The sequence below is a fragment of the Cryptotermes secundus genome, unplaced genomic scaffold, assembly GCF_002891405.2.
Source record: "Cryptotermes secundus unplaced genomic scaffold, Csec_1.0 scaffold3338, whole genome shotgun sequence".
NCBI lineage: Eukaryota > Metazoa > Arthropoda > Insecta > Blattodea > Kalotermitidae > Cryptotermes > Cryptotermes secundus.
Window position 1 is genome coordinate 56493 of NW_019730006.1, and position 19260 is coordinate 75752.

General features: G+C 41.0%; 1 protein-coding gene across 1 annotated transcript; it reads right to left on the reverse strand.

The window, feature by feature from the left end:
• Window positions 1-3086: 3086 nt before the first annotated feature.
• LOC111865952 (15-hydroxyprostaglandin dehydrogenase [NAD(+)]) lies at window positions 3087-17737 on the reverse strand. Its single transcript, XM_023854393.1, has 7 exons — window positions 17642-17737; window positions 10443-10573; window positions 9854-9980; window positions 8789-8895; window positions 5610-5783; window positions 4369-4517; window positions 3087-3412 (listed from the first exon to the last, which is right to left on the reverse strand). Exons 2-7 carry the CDS (start codon window positions 10533-10535, stop codon window positions 3289-3291), a joined length of 774 nt encoding a protein of 257 aa, XP_023710161.1. The 5' UTR covers window positions 10536-10573; window positions 17642-17737; the 3' UTR covers window positions 3087-3288.
• Between the last annotated feature and the right edge of the window lie 1523 nt (window positions 17738-19260).

The window sequence follows — 19260 nt, forward strand, 5'->3', positions numbered from 1 at the left end:
ACAAAGGTAAGAACCTCCCTGTTTATAACATAAGAACTTATACACTTTACGGGAACGCGACATTAAGAGAGGCGCCAAAACACACGACTTATTGAATTTTTAACTTTTTAATTTTGAACACATTAAAAATAATTGTTCGCGCAGCACATAATCAGTGTGCAAGAAGTGTAATAGTTACGTGCAACAACATACATATCTGACGATGGTCCTTGTGAGAACGAAATATATATTGTAGTAGTGCTGAATAAGGAACCGCACTGAAAGCCGCAGCGAAGGCTGTAAGTAAAGAAAGTAAAAGTAAAGGTATCCCTGTTACATTCCGTGGGGGCCCATAGAGTTGTGAGATGTTGAGGTTCCCACATTTTCCAGACAATCGGCTCATAGATGGCAGTAAGACTGTCAGCCTTACGCGCCCGCCGCCCTTCACCCCCAAGAACATTCCAAGAATATTCCTGGTATTCATTTCTGTTAGAGGCTGAGTCGACCCTAGGGCCATAGTGTAGCTGGAAGGATTAGGTAAATTGAAAAAAAAAATCCAATGACCTCATCGGGATTTGATGCCTCGACCTTTCGGCTTGTAGCATAGTATAAAGAAGCTGACAACTCACATCCATTTACTCTCAAGGTCAAGAAAAGTGGAGTTGTACCTCCACTTCCTCATATATCTTCGTGGTGCGGTGCTTAATTAATGAAACACGGGGACAATGTAAAATGCACATTTTTCACGTTCTTTCCCGTTGAGAAATTGAAGTGCATCTTAAATTCGAGGAAATATTTACCGGTTTTGAAACTATCAGAGGGGTAACCTGTAAATGTAACAAAAAAAAAAGTAAAGGTATCCCTGTAACAGGCCGCACTATGATATAAGCCGGAGGGTCGAGGGATCAAATCCCGATGAGGTCATTGGGTTGTTTTCAATTTACCTAATCCTTCAGCCGCACTATGGTCCTGTGGTCGACTCAGCCTCTAACAGGAATGAGTATCAGGAATATTCTTGGAATATTCTTGGGGGTAAGGGGCGGCCGGCGTGTAAGGCTGACAACCTTACCGCCATCTTTGAGCCGATTGTCTAGATAATGTGGGACCCTCAACGTCTCACAACCCTATGGGCCTACACAGCCTGTTACAGAGATAGCTTTACTTTACTTACTTTTTTTACCACATGCAATAGAATCAGAACGAGGTTAAGGAACAAAACACTTGTCTAATTATAATTCCTAGTGCGTTAGAAGTCAGTTTCAACAACTTGATATGTCAATTAACAAACCATTGAAGCATCTTGTCCATAAACACTATGATGTCTGGCTGAGTAAAGACAATCATATATTGACACCTACTTGCAAAATAAAAGGAGCATCAGCGTCAATAATTTATGAGTGGATATCGAAAGCTTGGAAAGAAGTATCAGTCAATATTATTGCAAAATCTGTTTTAAAGTGCTGTTTGTCTAATTCGAAAGTAAAAATAATTGCATATTTTTTATTTAATTAAAAGCATATTTACAATCTACTCTCGATAATATGTAGTCATAAGTAAATGTAAGTGTATATAGTAAAAATGTTGAATGTCCGTATCATTGTTATATTTTCTTTTTAAATGTGTTAGAAATATTTTATTATTTTAATTGGTGTGTTCTAAATAAACTAGTTGAAATGTTTTTTTTTTTTTCCTTGGCACTACAGCTCCAGTGGGCCTAGGCCTACCTCCATGAACTTCTCCGTTCACTTCGGTTTTTCTCGATCTTACACATTCGGTAGGACTCCTTGGGTGGGTGATCAGCTCGTCGCAAGGCCTCTGCCTGTACACAAACACAGAAAAACACACACACACACAAACTAAACATCCATGCCCTGAGTGGGATTCGAACCCGCGATCCCGGTTTCGAAGCGATCAAAGACAGTACATACCCGTTGAAATAAATACCCCTTTATAATTGTTTTGTAAAACCTTCTTTTAAAATTGGATACGTCTTAATTTCGAGGACGTCTCAGATTCGAAGTAATATGGTGTATACTGTATGTATGTATAACTAGGTTCAGAGCCCAGAGGATAAGACATGTACACCCACAATATTGCATTCAGGACCCAGAAGTCATAGACACTCTATATGTCATATAACTGCTGGTTTACCTGTGCCATTCTGGTGGTTTCCAGTAACATGAGGTAAACTATAATCAACCACAAGTCCGCAGAATCCATTAAGACCGATGTGTGTGTGCACAACACAGAGTGGAGAGTCGTGCTAGCGACTTAATCAGCAACTCACCAGAGCTGAGAAACCTGCTGTCAGCTTTCTGATTGTCGCCAGCATTTTGGAGGAAAATATTGAATCCCTTTTCAGGGAAGTAAGTACCCTACAAGAAGCAAGTTGCAATCAGAGCCATTTCAAGGTCACCCACTGACCTGTGTCTTGCTGCAGTTCAGCAGCAGCTAATTTTCCCTTCGTTTTGACTGTCCCTTGTCCTTATCCCTCCACTTCAACACTCCATGAAAAGTCTTATTTACTGAATTATAAAAGGCTAATTAATTCCGTCTAGTGTAATTGATGTTTTTTTCTCCTTTTTAATATCTTATCCTTAACATGTTTCGGTCTTATAGACCGTCTTCAGAAGGATATCAATACAATTATAAACCACTAATACAGTATGTTTTGTGAATATTAATAGTACAAATATTTGTACTGATGGTACATTAGTACAGATATTATATTTTTGGACATATCCATCGTCTCGTCTTTATCTAAAAGCCGTAATCCATCCTGTTTATTTTTAAAACATTCTCGCAGAAGCTATCAAAAACTCAGGCCATGTAGTGTCAAATAATGGAACGATTAATGGACAGTGAGTTTCGGACGTTAGGGAAGGAAGCAGTGTTGGTCTAATTTTGAAACCTCTCTCGGAATTTTTCTGGAGTGACTCACGATTACAACAGAAACTCGGGAAATTCGAAATTCTGGCCGTGATTCGAACTGTGTCTCTCCCATATACAGGTCAGAAATTGCTCGGTGGTGTATATAAAACAGGCCTATATAACAGACAATGGGTATTATCGAGCAGAGTGTTAGTATATTGAATCAAGCACAACACTTAATAAAATCATATTACCACGGTTTAATATATGTGCCCACGAGAGCACTGCCAATATATACAGTTAAGAAGATTGAATATTTGATTCTTAGACTGATGTATGCTTGGCTGTCACAGAACAGAAAATATATCCATTGTGGTGAAGAAACCAGCGGTACGGTAACAGGCGTAGGTTAGTTATCTCTGCTGATGAGATGAAATTCTAAGGTTTGACAAGCTCCGGGAAGTCGACCTGATAGACGGGTTGGCAATTGTTGCTCACCCAGACAGTTCCGGTCGCCCCTTCACGTAGGATATGCACAATTCCCTCTGCTACATGGTCGGGTCTGTAAGAGATTGAGATTTTCTGCATGGGAAAGCTATTTTATACATTTTAAACAATGTCAATAAAACCAGTTACACTCACGTGCCCGTAATGAGACATGGAATCATGGGTATAAAGTAAATCGACATAACAGATGAAACTGACTCTGCAGTAACATACTAATCTCTGTCATTTTATTAAACTGCTACAGAACACAAAAAGCTTACTTACACACAGTAATCTACACGTTTCATATGTTGCAGTGTTTGAAAAAATGAGGAAAATTAAAGCTAGTTTTGACAAAAGTCCAAGTAGTGTAAATCAATATATAGAACCTGCAAAACACTCATTACATAGCAGAACCACTTATAATTCTAGTTCTCCTGTATTACAACAGATTTATTAAAATTAAAGTAGCTTTAGAAATCCTACCACAAATTCTTAATTTTATTTACATTTCATAATTTATTCATGCGCCATAATGTTGTAGTTAATTGCTCTTAGTCGTGACTTCAAGGAACTCATCTCAGTCATTTTAAGATTGCTTGTTTTCTCTCGTTTGCTCAAGTGTACGTTATAGAAGCAGTTTACATTTTCCACTTTTGTTTCATAATAAAATACGAAGTACAATATATCTGGTAATATACACACTTTGCAAAATTAACTAAAATTTCTGGATTGGTAGTTACTTGAAGCCATGTTAGTCCGTGGTGTGACGCCGTATAGTCGGTCAGATACATATCTAACTTCATCTACAGAATCTTTATCTTATGGAAGGAGGCAAGAGGTTCCTCTGGAACACTAGTACCTATCTACCACACTATACGTCGTCACATGGCAGAAGATCATATCCTTAATATTGTATGCTACTAGAATCTCAAATATCATATATTACTGAACATTTCCCTTATGAGTCCACTACCGACATATTTAACACTACATTTCTGCCCAATTATACTAGTTACCAAGAATACTCACTGTTGCATTGTGAAATATGACATAATTTCCTTTGTGTCAACCTTCAGATTCTCGTAGGCATTAAGAACTCCAGTAGCTATGGGGGTATCCGTGAATCCCGGGCAGATACACAGTACTCTCACCCCGTGGCTCTTGTCCAGCGGCGGAAACTGGCACACACACATGCATTTGAAAACTGTCCTCAAGTACGAACAGATAGAAGTTAATCTCCATTGAATCATACGTTTGTTTGACAATTAAAGAATATCTAAACCTCGTGGATACAAAGTAATTTTAGAACAGAGACACAGACAAAAATTATACAGAATTAAACCTACACCTGTAGAAAATTCTAGATATATTTCGTGGACTACGGGCTGTAGCAGTCACAGCATTTGGAAATTTAAGGAGGGGGTAGGTATAATGCTCGACGCATGAAGGTGAATAAACAACTTCTTCAGCATTAAAAGTCAGTGATGATGGTATATTAATACTATGATTGTGTTACTGGATATTATCCATCGTTATCTTGGTCACGGAATGTTACAAAAGTTCTTGAGAGGACTATGATATACTTTTATACTGAAGGTTTTTGGCAAATATAAACGCATTTGAGCGTTCAATGTAATTCGTGACCTACCTTAAACATAGATCAATGTACGTCAAAGAGCTCAAAGTAGTGTATCTTCTCTAAAGGCCTGCGCTATATCGAAAGTGTTGCATATATAATTACATATAACAGCAAGATAGATATTCTTATAATGTTACCATATCTTATACAAGGAACCATGACTAAAGAAGTTTAATTATTCCGACACAGAGATTATGTTAATTCAAGTGCTAATTGACAACTACGGCCCAAAACTGAATTTTCCCGACAAATTTTGGTATTATAAAATTATACCAAATTTAATTAAAATCTCTAGTGGTTTGAGATACGAAATATATGTAGACACATGGTCATGAACTCCTCTGTGATTTAATTTAATGTAATTATTAACCAAATTCATTGCAAATTGGGCAGCTGTGATTAATGTGTGTGAAATAATAATGCTAACAAGTGCTACCAACTGAATATAATATTGTGGCATATAGACCCATTGCTAGGCAACGATCGCGAAACAAACGAGACAACGGGCGTTGCTAGGCAGCTGCCCCCGCAAAACAGTGGAAGTGTTCTGGCTGTGTCATTTAAGTTCTTTTTTAATCTGCAGCAGCATAATATCGTATGTATATTTTAAGGAAACATCAGTTAAACTCACAGAGATGGCCTGGCTGTATCCCACGACAAAGAATTTCGTTCCGTCATACACCGGACAAGCGCTCTTCAGACCCAAACCGGCGACAGAAGCAACGTTAACCACTGCCCCACCTTCTCCTCCCTTATGTTTTCCCATGTACTCCAAGGCCAATTGTGTGCCTCTGACAACTCCTTCCTAAAAGCAAGAAGTAATTACATGTTCATTACAGGATTACAGAGCCGATAGAGCTCAGTGAGCATAGTGACTATTTTACAGGTTGATGACCGGGAGTTCGGTGTTCGATACCCAGTAAAGTCAGAGATTTATCTCATCTCCACAGCATCCAGACCAGCTCTAAGGACCACCCAGCCGTCTATCCGACGGGTGCTGTAGTTAATGCTGCCGAAGCGTGAAGCTAACTATTTACGTCCATTTATTGCTGAGCATAAGAATGCATAAAGCTATATTTTCACCCCTCCATATGTGTTAATTAAACAGGGTGACAACAGTTTCTTAGTTTTGCTATCTCCAAGCAAACGGTGAGATGGTTCCAAGTTTCAAGTTCCAGGTTCCAAATTCCTCTTGCATCTTATCTCGCAGTCCTTCCGATTTAAATATATCAAAATTAAACCCTTTGTTCATGATCCCCCCAAATTATGGTCCTCAATCAACCAGCAAACAAAAATCTCGCTTCTGTTGTCCATGACAGCTAAAAAACCTTCCTGTCTTAACATAAATCAACAATTGGCTCATGAAAAACCACGCTAATGATTATTGTTCAGGTCCTGGATAACTCCATGATTGACAAAGATGTCCTTGGCCGTTCGCTTGGTAAGATAAAGTTGTTCCTGTGTTTAACGAATGAAGCACTACGCCATGAAGGCTTATGCGGGAATGGATATATAGTTCCAAATTTTCTATTCCTCGGCGCTAGCTGGAAATTAGTGGTCATCTTCACGCCCCTGCTGCTTTACCCCGGGTAAAAAACTCCCGGTACCAATTGGATAGGAGGCTGAGTGGGTGGGCCCCACAGCCGGTCTGGACGAAGTGGAGAAGAGAACACTTTTTTACCCTACCGGGACTCGAACTCTGACCTATCGGCTGTCCAGTCCGTAGCCAGTCGCTATACCTACTACGTTATGTCCCCTAAATCTCTCTCTCTCTCTCTATATATATATATATATCCATCTTTATTACTTTTGGAATATGGTAAAGCAATGGCAGAACTCACTGTACCAATCTACAAGATGGGCAATGACGCTGATTATAATATTTATTGAGAAATATCACTGCCACCAACTTCATACAAAATTTTATCAAATATCCGTCTGTCAAAGTTAAGCCCATATGCAGACAAATTTACTAGGGATCACCAGTGTGGGTTTTGATATAACAGATCAACTACTGATTATAATTTTTGCATTTATCAGATATTTGAGAAAATGAGTACAATGAGACAGTACATCACCTGTTCAGAGGAACGTCTATGATTCAGTTAGGAGGAAAGTATTGTACAATATTCTAATAGAGTTTGGCGAGCCCACGAGACAATTTAGGCTTATTAAAATGTGTTTAAATAAAACCTATAACAAAGGCCGCATAGTTAACCATACTTGTGATACGATTCCTATTCAGAATGGTCTAAAACATGGAGATGTTTTAACGTCTTTGCTTTTTAACTTCGCTCTGCTATATGCTACGCATAATGAAGGTCCAGGTAAACGAGGTTGAACTGAAAATAAATTGGGTACATCAGCTGTTGGTCTATACTGATGATATACATGTACTTGTGGGATAACATAAATGCCATAAAGAAAAACATAGAAGCTCTAATTGACGCTAGGAAGGAGTTGATCTTGCAGTAAATGCATATGTTCTTGTTTCGTTACCAAAGTACAGGTCAAAATTATGACATAAAATAATTAATAGGCCCTTTAGAAATTATGCAAAGTCAAAATATTTTGGAATGAGAGTAACAAAAATAAAAAATTGATTCATGAGGAAATGGCACATGGATTGAATTGAACTAAAGTTTACTACCATTCAGTTCATAACCTCATGTTTCCTCGCCTGTTGTCAAATCCCCAAAAATTGTAATATACGAAAATATAATTTTGCCTGTATTTTGTGTGGGTATGAAAGTTGGTCTCTGATACTTTTTTTTTTCCTTGGCACTACAGCCCCAGTGGGCCTAGGCCTACCTCCATGAACTTCACCGTTCACTTCGGTTTTTCTCGATCTTACACATTCGGTAGGACTCCTTAGGCGGATGATCAGCTCGTCGCAAGGCCTCTACCTGTACACAAACACAGAAAAACCCACACACACTAACTAACCATCCATGCCCTGAGTATGATTCGAACCCACGATCCCGGTTTCCAAGCGAGCGAAGACAGTACATGCCTTAGCCCGCTCGGCTACCGTGACCGGCCTTGTAATCTTCACCAAATATAATTTTAAAGATGAATTCAGTGAGTATGAGTTGGGCACGGCATGTAGCAGGCACGAGGATAAGAGGTATGCATATGGGATTTTTGTGCGAAAGCAAGAAGGAACGAGACCACTAGGAGAGCCTGTATAATAGAAGAATAAATTCTGCAAAGAGCTAATCGCTTGCCTTTTTTTCATATAACACGGAAAATATTTGAGAAGTCATACAGACAGCTATGTGACCTCATAAGTCATCTAACAAAAAATATGGGAGGGAAATAGACACACGGATATTCGGTCGGAGAGACACGCAGCAAGGTGATCTCTTAAGCCTGCTTTTATTTTTCCAAATAAAGAAAGAAAAATTGTATTGGGTTTTATGGACTGGATCGATCTGGCTCAGGATAGGGACCAGTGGAAGGATCCTGTGAACACGGTAATGAACATTCAAGTTTCATAAAATATTGAGAAATTCTTGAGTAGCTGAGGGACTGGTAGCTTCTCAAGGACTCAGCCCCACGAAGTTAATTAGCGAAACCATCATATAGTGCGAACAGTTGTTTTAATGTTTGATGGAATTATGATTAATGGCAATAAATATGTAAAAGCACATGTTATCCATAATTTGTTAATATATTTTGGACAGATAACATTTTGCATATGTACTTATATTTGTAACGCTTCCTCTCGGCTTCTTATGCAGAGTCATGACTGTTCCGAACCGAAACGGCACAGATGTGTACACCTTTCTTATATGATTTAGCCCTTACCACGTTTATTTTGATTTCTCTCTCCCAGCGATAATCGCCCACTATCCCCGCGTTGTTGACAACGATGTCGATACTGCCGAAAGTCTCCTTCGTCTTTCTGAAGGCGTCTGAAACAAGAGACAGCGATTCTATGCAGCAATATTATGTACTAACATCACCGTCAGTGCGTTAGACTATATACAAGCGAATAGTAACAAATATAAAGCTGTCCCTGTGACGAGCCGTAGAAGCCCATAGGGTTATGAGACGTCTAAGCTCCTATATTTTCTAGACAATCGGCAAACAGATGGCGGTGAGGTTGTCAGCCTTACGCGCCGACCGCTCTTTATCCCAGGAACATTCATATTACTCATTTCTGTTAGAGGCTCAGTCGACCCCAGGGCCATAGTGCGGCTGGAAGGATTAGGTCGTTTGAAAAACATCCAGCGATCTCATCGGAAATCAAACCGGCGTCCTCAACGGACATGGAGCTACAGTAAACACATGCCACGTTGTCGCTACCCAGTCAGCCTATTGCAGCGTCGGTCGGATCTAGATAAAACACAGCTTCCTCTACTGTTGCTTATTGGGCCATGTTTACAGAGCTGTTGCCTGGCAACGCGATGATGAAATCCGTTATAATATTGTAGCATTCTGTTGCTCATTTCATTTAGTATCGATTAGTTCCACAGTCTCACGTGTAACACTATGTTCTATGAAATTTATTAACCTTTTTAAAGTTTTAAAGTTCATCACTAAACTTCTCTACCAATGTGATCATCATCGGGAAGACAGCAGTTTTTTAGTCAAAAATTTTAACACCTGATGATGACCACATTGGTCGAAACGTTTAGTGATGGACCTTTAAACCTTTAAAGCTAACAAATATTACAGAACATAGTGTTGCACGTGAGACCGTAACTAATCAACACTAACTGGAAGTACAGCTTAAGACCGTATACGAAACAAATGTCATGTGAAATTTAAGGAGGTAATCGGTGAAAATCTAGGATCCAATTCTTGATATGGGCACAGAGGGACAGTTTGAAAATAAACAATTCATATTCAACGATGTGCCCAACTGACCTTCCAAATCCTGTTGTTCTGTGACATCAGTCTTGATGAAGATCGCTCGGTCTTCTCCATATTCTTTGGTAACCAACAAAGCAGCTTCTTCGCCATTTTGACTGTCAATATCACACATCGCCACACCCTACAGGGATAATAAATATATCGGCATTACCCAAATTGTCACAGTTAATGGGTGTTGCTGAAGACTGGAAATTAAACATTTAGCGAACTCAGATCTATTTAAATCAGGACCTGACTAATCCTACTGCAAGCACAACTGCCAATGTGGTTCCATTTTAGGAAACTTTCCAGCTGTGTGACTTCTGAAGTAATGATATGTATTCGTTTAGCGAAGCTGCCAGAGACTGGTCTACATTCACCGTCTCTTGAATCCTGATTTCGACACGTGGTTGCCGAACAATTTGATAGGCCACTGGACAAAGTATGGGCAGCAATCATCACAAACAAGACAAGTATTACTGCTCGGTTATGATGCTACAGAGCTCCCAGTCGCGTGGATCAGTGTGGCTGTACAATAACAACCGGGATGAAGGCCCAACTAAGCTGATTTCGTTACGTACATACGTATAGTGATTGTGCTTACCTTGGCGCCGTTCTTCAACAGATGTTTGACGGTGGCCAGGCCGATGCCGTTAGCTGCCCCTGTCACTATCGCCACCTTTCCATTGAGGTCCATGTTCTTCCCACAGATTCTCTATAGCTTTGCCCTGTGGACTAAAGAGACGATGGCTCGTTCTGAATTTGTAATAGATCTTCCTCTGGTACTGTAATTTTGGCTGTTATAAAAGATCTATAAAACATTTTCTTCTGGATTAAACTGACAGACAAGGCCGCGCCGTAGCTCAAGCGGTTAGTCGCTGGCTTCCCACCGCGGCGGTCCGAGTTCGATCCCGGGTCTGGTCAAGTGGGATTTGTCGTGGACAAAGTGACGGTGGGGCAGAGTTTCTCCGAGTACTTCGGTTTCCCCTACTAATCTTCATTTAACCAATTGCTCCACAATCACAATCACCTATCATCTGGGGCTGATAAAATAGACCAAAAGTGGCCGCAGTACAAGGGACTTAGTCCCACCCCACTAGCAATAAAAAAGACTGACAGTCCTGTCATACGAATACTGCGATCTAAACATCTAGGAGACTTTACAAGAGAAACAGTTTGGTCTCGTGTTAGAAATCAAATAATATATCTTTTCATTCTTGTAATGAGTCTCACTGACTTACGCATTTGGATTATGTAGTATAACCTAAGTATATCAGAGGAATGATCAAAATTATGTTGTTGTTTTTCTTTCTTCATTGGGAGCATGCTGTTGTAATTTCGTAAATTACGTTTGTTTATAGATACACGAGAAGTAAAACGGTATTGGTTTAGAAGCCAAAGTAGTCTTTCATGCATATTCAGAACTTTTAGAGCCTAGATTGAAAAAGGAATCAAAACTTCTGTAGACGCCTGCACCATCACTGAATTTCAAACCCTTGGCCTCCCTCTAGCCCTCTAACCAACGTTTCAAATCATAGCAGAGAAGTTGCTTACAATGACTTGAAAAGAGTTCAGTGCAAGGTACGTGGGCCATGTTATCTATATCTTGTCATGTGTATAGCTAGGCAACGGCGCGATAAGCACTCAAGCAACAAGAGAACGAAAGTTAATAGCTTGTTTTTAGGACACAATCAGGGAGCCAATGGAATGGCGAGATAATTATCACGTGACTTGTTTTTAATGTGGTCTGCGCTAAGCAACAACTACTACAAGAAGCAGCAGCAGTAGTAGTAGTAGTAGTAGTAGTAGTAGTAATAATAGCAGTTACAAGAATACTCTTAATAATGTGTACTAATGGCACTAAGAGTGTTGAATATCTTTCTGGGCGCCATCTTGCTCATTTTCTCCTAGCCCGCTCACTTCACTGACAAATGAAAAAGGAAAACGTACACGATTAACGACTGAGAGCACCGATGTCGAATGTCACGCCGAATGGCACGCTGTGTTCTACTACGCAAGTACATCTTGTCTGCTACATGGGTCTAATGATTCGGTGAAGATTGCTATGGTGCTGAATGCCTGCTATTCTCAAATGGCAATAGCAAAACAGAAAATTATAATAAAGTTCATAACTGGAGGGGCATCAATTCGATATTTAAATGATCGCCAATCTGAATCTGGTATTGTGTGTGAGAGAAGAAATTGAAGAAATCAAGAAACAATCAGCCATCCAAGCATTTCATATCTCTTGTAGGTAGCGCTTAAGTTATTATCTCGCTGAATTCCTTATCATATAAGATTACATGCTAATGCTATGTGGTAAGTGCGCATGCGTGCGGTGCGATAAGATGTGGTGAAATCGTAGAGATATTGTATTCTGGGCTGTGAATTAAGATGACGTATCATTACTAACGGGTGTGGCGCCAAGTGTGGAGACGCTACTTTGGCATTCGGACGGAGAAACTCAGGAAATGGACAACTCTGTCGGGTAACTTGGCCGAGGTTCGAACACAAGCTCGCAATAATAACGGAACACTAGTTGCTTCCGGCAAACGGCTTTGTATTCTTCACCAAATAATACTAGGATGTCAGTACGAATGGGCGGAAGTGTAACATACACAATTTTACTAGGGAAACGCGACCGGAAGTGTAGACATAAGCGTTCGTAGAATCGATAGAACTGAGAATGCCACTCAATTAATTCCAAATACGGTCACATGTTCGGGTATCCCTGACAAATAATTAACGGATTACGGATTTGACGGAGCTGTTTTATTGGACAAGCTTTAGTTGTAACCACAAAGAATTATAACTCTCGAAATTATTACTGGAACAATAGCACATAAAGCAAAGTCTTCATGCTTCAAGTCTAATCTTCGTTTGTAGCCTCCGGGACTGTTGGATTCTGTCTGTCAGTCCTTGAACTTCGCTACTCTTATAATCTTCTCTTGAACCGTGTAGAAGTCACTAGTCTCTCAGTTGCCTTGAACTCCTATGAACTGCTGAGCTGCTTTGAACGCCTTCCTGTCGAACCTCTCTAACAGTTTTCACTGCTCCCTCTATATGCTCGGCACTGATCACCCACAGAAAACACATCGCTGCTCAGCAACGGATATCATGTATTGTTGTCAGGCGTGTCCACTCCTGCATTGCCTGACAATGGACGCCCTATTGTTGCGCATTTGTTGCTGTGATATATGTTTACCGGTCCTTTACCTAGCACTGGACGTCCTTCTATTGCTGGATGCTCGTTGGTTGGAACACATTTACGTATTCGTCTCCTAGAAACGGCCCAATCTGTCAGAATACAATCCAGTGGGTTACTCCTGCACACGGTAAAAAACCCTTCGCGTTTGATCAAGAATAGGGAATTAAATGTTGACCGGCCGGTCGACTATAAGCTTATCAAAAGTTCTGCTCCATGCAGTTAGTTTAATGACACCTCATCTTTGAGACCAGAGTAGTAACGCTCGTCAGTGAAGTGGTGTGCACGATCTCGCCTGTAGACTGTCAGTGTCCTTAAGTGTCTTCATATTCCCATGTGAAACTTGTACATCGGTATCTCAATAAGTATTCAAGGCAGAGAGACGATTACTGGGCCAATATTTTGCAACTTTGAAGATGGACAGTTGTCTGTGCATCTTCTTGAAGCATTCGAGTATCTAAGTCTAGGGATTTAAAAATCCTCTATTATCCCATCATACGAGTATAGAATTGTCTGATTCAGGAAAGGAATTTTATCTTTAACAGATAACGTGAACTATAGGGCTTCCAAAAAGTTGTAATTTCAACTTCGTTCCTTAATGATTTTTTTCTCGCAGTCACACAGAATATATTAGCTATTATTTCACAAAATATATTTTAACCTGGACGTGTTTCGACCCAAGAAGTCACTGACTATTTACGCAAAGAGAATGCAACAACCTTCATAAGAAAATCAGTTATTTTAGGCTTTTTCGCTAGTCTAAGAAATGTTTCCGTTCATCAGTCAATCGGTTCTTCTGTATATATCTATGTATGAAAAGCCTGAGAATGGATGCACCGAATTTCATGGAACTAGTCACCTCACTTTTGGTGAAGACATACGTACATGCGTGAACGCAGTTCTCTAACTTTATCACAGCAAAACGTAGGAGTTGAAGTTCTGACAGATGTGGTTATGAAAATTTCTGTCTTCTGGGGTATAACCCCCCAGTTGTTCGTTGAAATTCAACGGATATTAAACCCTGAAGATGGGGGCGACATGTTCCTTCAAAACGTCCGTTGATTTTCAATGGATACACGGCTTTATGTCCCAGAAGACAGAAGAACTCTTCATAGCAGAATGTGTTCCAAACAAAAGTTCTAGAGCAAAATGCAATTATATTTTGCTTAAGACAATTTTGCAATAGAGCAATTATACAAAGACCCCATGCATCCATTTCCTAACTTTCAGGCCTAATCGCCGATGGCTTCTCTACAAAAACTGCCAAAATGTACCCGAGCGTATTTTTATTTTTAGTGTATGCTAGAAACAAACATAGAAACCGTGATATCTCCTCGGGACAGCGGCCTCAATTCAATTCCCGGCAGAGGCAAGAGATATTTCTCTTCTCAGCGTTCAGACCATATCTGGGCCCCGCCTAGTCTCATATCCAAAGGGGCTGTTTCCCCTAGGGTAAAGTGCCAGTGGAGCTTCATTATTACATTTCTCACTACGCTTTCCCCTCTCTAATTATAACAATCTACGCTCCACGCTTCTGGCGGCCTTTGCACCATGAAAACTCCACTGTGTGACGTTACATTTTAGCGTTCTGTTGCACTGATTCATGTCCATGATGTGTATTTTTGCTAACCGTCTTACAGTGCACACAATTTCACCTTTCTCTTCACTTTCACACTACATGTTTCGGCACTAATGTGCCATCTTCAGGTGTGTCTCTATCCACGTCAAACTACTGCACTGCATGCCCTGACGTCCCATTATAAAATGACTAAAATGCGTATTCGGCATGTATAACAACAAATTCTAAATACTAAAACCTTTCAGGATTCGTCATCCATACGTCGTAAGTAAGTAAGTAAGTAAGTAAGTAAGTAAGTAAGTAAGTAAGTAAGCGGCCTCCGTAGTCTAGAGGTAACGTTCCTACCTCATGACTCGTAGTACGCGGGTTCAAATACGCGGCGGAGGTCGTCGAATTTTTAAGGGCGGAAAAATTCAGGGAACAAGTCCTCGGGAGGGACTTTAAGCCGTGGGTCCCGTGTCGTAGATTTACGGCACGTAAAAGAACCTCATGTCTCTAAGAGATCTCTGAGCAAAATTAGGTCAAGTTTCCCGCCCAAGTAGTTTCCAATTCCTCCGGTAGATGGGGGAAGTATCAGATACCAGTGCCAGAGGAGGGGGGACCTCTCTGGCAGAAAGGGACTAAAAAGTATTAGATACCACTGCCAAGTAGAGGGTAGAAACCTTGCTGGCAGAAAGGGACTAGGAACCCCTGCCAGAGGAGGGACGACCTCGCTGACAGAAAAGGACTAACTATTAGATTCCACTGGCAGTAAGAGGTTGGAACTTCGCTGGCAGAAAGGGGCTGATAGTAAGCACCAGTACCGGTAGGGTATGGAGACAGTAGAAATTAAAGGGGGACGCACAATGGACCAGTATCGGTCTAAGTGCATGGGGAAACCCACCCCCTCAATACGGAATACGAATACGGAAGTAAGTAAGTGTATGTGCTATAGCTGATAGTGAACCTGGATATTGTTCCGTATGTTTAGACTTTGCAGTAATCCCTTTTGGGTATCTTCTACTTCGTATTCATCCGAATCTGAGCCACTTACGAGTTTAACTGTCGCCAGTAATTACATGCGGCGAAGGAAACCCTTTACCTGTACTGCGCCTGACTTTAAAGTCACTTGACTTGAACAGCAGAATTCAACCGAATGCTGAAGCGGACAAAAGAAACAGGATCTATTTTTAGATAAGGACATGATTTAATTGTGTAATAGCGCGAAAAAGGGGAGTCGGGAAAGTGTAGTCGGTAAAGCGATTGGCTACGAGCTGGACGACCGAAGGTTCGGATTTCGAGTCCCTGTAGGGTCAAGAAGAGGCAGGAAAGCCTATATAAGAAGAAGATGAAAAGCATTGTTCAATGAGTTTAGGTTGCGTTGAAATCATTGTTACGTTTTATGTTATGCTCATTTCATTAAGACTCTGAACTTCTTGTTACATAAGTGTAGTTCTTTTGTGCAGTTAATTTTCACTTGGTAAATATAGCAACAGTGAACAGCTAAGCACGTTACACGTTACAACACGGACAATTGGACAAATTGGCGCTGGATGTTAAGAAGCTGGGTGAAGAACTCACCCTACCTGATTGGTTCGTTCTTCAAAGATAAAATTAAAATCAAAAGCATTTTACGGCGTGGACGGCGCAACAGGAAGTAGGGGTCACGTGAACTCTGCTTCCTGTTGCGCCGTCCACGTTACAGTATATTCTGTACACCTACAATAAATATTTATATAACAGTTCAATAAATGGCTGTCTCTTCAAACAACGACACCCCAAATTGGTGACCACGACACAGAACAATGCAGACTACGGATAACTCAGCGCCAACAGAAATATCGGGAGTGGCCGCGCGACTTCCGCCATTCTGGGCCGAGCGGCCAGCTGCGGTTCACCCAAGCCGAAGCACAGATCACCTTGGCCGGCATCAACAGCGAGAAAACTTAGCTCTATTAGTACTCCCCGTCCCCACAGTTCTTATAAGCGCCAAAATACTCTGTACTTTCTTGACCAGAGAGTTATATTCAACAGTTGGCAACAGCACATTAGACAGAAAAGAAAACGGCAATATCCCTAATTAATTTCTACATTTCCTAGGAAATACTGAATGCCGGAAAAATTATTATAACTTTAAAATTGAACGGCTGTACGGACTTGAACGAAACAGATTTCTGTAGAACGTGCCCATGCATGTGAATAAAAATGTATTCATTTCGGTTGAGACGAATGCGTTTCATTTTCTTCATCCAGGTTATATGAAGTGGCAACACATACAACGTCATTTTATTTGGCATGCCAAGTATTTCTATTTGATATATTCACTTTGTAAGGGTCTCTTTGTCGCACACAAAGAACCCTGTCGTGTGCTCAAATTTACAGGAAAATTTGCTCTAAACAGACATATATTTTGTCAGTGTAATGGATTACACATTTTCTACCTATATCCAGTGGTATTAAGTGAAGGTATGCACATAAGTATGTACGTATTTGTACATAAGTACTGATATTTTTCTTTCACTTCATGGCTTACAGATATTAGGGTTTAGTAGAATCAGTTCAGAAGAAACTGATGCAGTGAAATATGTGACTGATTACACCGATAAAATTTATTTAATACTCTTACTTAATTATTTAATGTTTAATAAAAAAGTACTACGACAATATTGTAACAACTGTTGTCACTCTAGTATGCTGTCTTATTTTATGAATTGTTATGATAACACTGTAAGTTACATTGATATAGGGCCGCGCCATAGCTCAAGCGGTTAGACGCTGGCTTCCCACAGCGGCGGCCCGGGTTCGATCCCGGGTCTGGTCAAGGGGGATTTGTGGTGGACAAAGTGGCGCTGGGGCAAGTTTTGTCCGAGTACTTCGGTTTCCCCTGCCAATCTTCATTCCACCAATTGCTCCACAATCACCCTCACCTATCATCTGGGGCTGGGCCAATAGGCCAGAAATGGCCGCAGTACAAGGGACTTAGTCCCACCCCACTAGCAATAAAAAAGAATAATACATTTATAAATATCTTTCCTCTCACCTTCTGCCTTGACTCCCGTCAGCGTTTTGTTCACAGTTCCTAAAGACTGTGTTATTTCTGCCAGTGTATTCGCGATAAGATACGTGCGTGTCAGTAGCTACGTCATCATCTGCTTCTTTTTATTTCAGTTTTCTTTTAGTTCTTCCTGTCTTCTCATTTTTGTATTGCTAGTGGGGTGGGACTAAGTCCCTTGTACTGCGGCCGCTTCTGGCCTATCTTCTCCTTAATACTTTACGGATCCGCCTTTTACCAGGTTTACCGAAACGTCCATCGTTTTATATTTCGTACAAACATAGTGGTTCAATCATCGTGCTAGCACGAAGCCAGGGAAATTAATTTACCGGTTGAGCGTCCAGCAGTCGTGGCAATTGAAACAGCTTAAATTTCACTAATGTTTTTGTATTCCCATCTTCTTCTGTTTCTTCCACCTTTCGTATTAGGCCTCTGGCCTCTTTCCCATTAGAATTAATTTGGAGCTTTGTATTTTATGGACTCCTTTGACGTGGGATTAGCCCTGTCACAAGGTACAGTTAATCCGCATCGAAATATGAAAAATGCTGTTCACAGTTAGGTACATACTGTCGCATGTTTGCTAGGCACCACGACAAGAAATTGTGTGGGTTCTCGGATTTGAACAAATACCTCTATTGGACAGTCACTTTTACACTCGCACTCTCCACTTATAGCGTCCTTTAGACGTGTTTTTTCTTATTACAACTCTTCTGCTCTGGCCGGATAAGAACTCTTCTGTTCCCTTGTCTGCTAAAGTCGAATACAAAATCTACCCTTCTAAGAGCAAATAAAAACTGAATTCCCCTCAAGTGCAAGTCAAAGTCACATTGCGACTGACGGTCAGTCAGTCAGTAAGTCTTGTTGTCGAGCCCCATCTGGGGTTCCTGACCAGACATTTATTACTGTTTGATAGTTACGGCCTTGTTTCTGTGGGGCGCTCTCTCTGACGAGAGGACGCGTCTGCATTTGTATATGCTGTTGGCCCTTGCACAGTGCAGTATTTCTCGGGTCGCGAGTCTCAAGGGACTCGCGACCATATTTTACTGTCTCAGATTTGAGACTTCCCTTTTCGTCGCCTCCGACGACACGCAGGGTCAAGGTGGAGGTCTGTCTAGCAAAAGTCAAGTCAAAGTAATACTGAGACTGACGGACTCAATAGGGAATACTTTGTTGAAGGCTTAATTCCACCCGCTGTTACGCAACGCACGCGTCTGCCTCAACTATTCGTGTGTAACGGCGGAAACTCTACTGTTAGATTTTCATTTCGGGGGTAACGATTTCCCAGGTTTCGCTGCCTAGGAATTGCTAGCCATTGTATAGCAATGGATGCGTTCCGATTCCTAGTCGCTGTCACGGAAACGTCGGTCGTTGTGGAGGGGCACGCGGTAGTGTAGTTGGTTGAGGCGCTTTGCTACAAGCCGGAAGGTCGTGGGTTCAAGTCCCGATGAGGTCACTGGATTATTTTCAATTGACCTAATCCTTCCAGCCGCACTATGGCCCTGGGGTTGACTCAGCCTCTAACTGAAATGAGTACCAGGAATTAATTAAATAATTTTCCTGGGGAGTAAAGCGCGGCCGGCGCGTAAGGCTGACAACCTTACCGCCAT

What these genes read in the sequence shown, in the direction of transcription:
- LOC111865952 (XM_023854393.1), bottom strand. Translation starts at nt 10,535, where the DNA reads ATGGACCTCAATGGAAAGGTGGCGATAGTGACAGGGGCAGCTAACGGC. An exon ending in GATACAGCCAGGCCATCTCT is followed by an intron (nt 4,518 to 5,609) that starts GTGAGTTTAACT and finishes TGTGTGTGCCAG; the next exon opens with TTTCCGCCGCTGGACAAGAG. An exon ending in TCATATTTCACAATGCAACA is followed by an intron (nt 3,413 to 4,368) that starts GTGAGTATTCTT and finishes AATCTCTTACAG; the next exon opens with ACCCGACCATGTAGCAGAGG.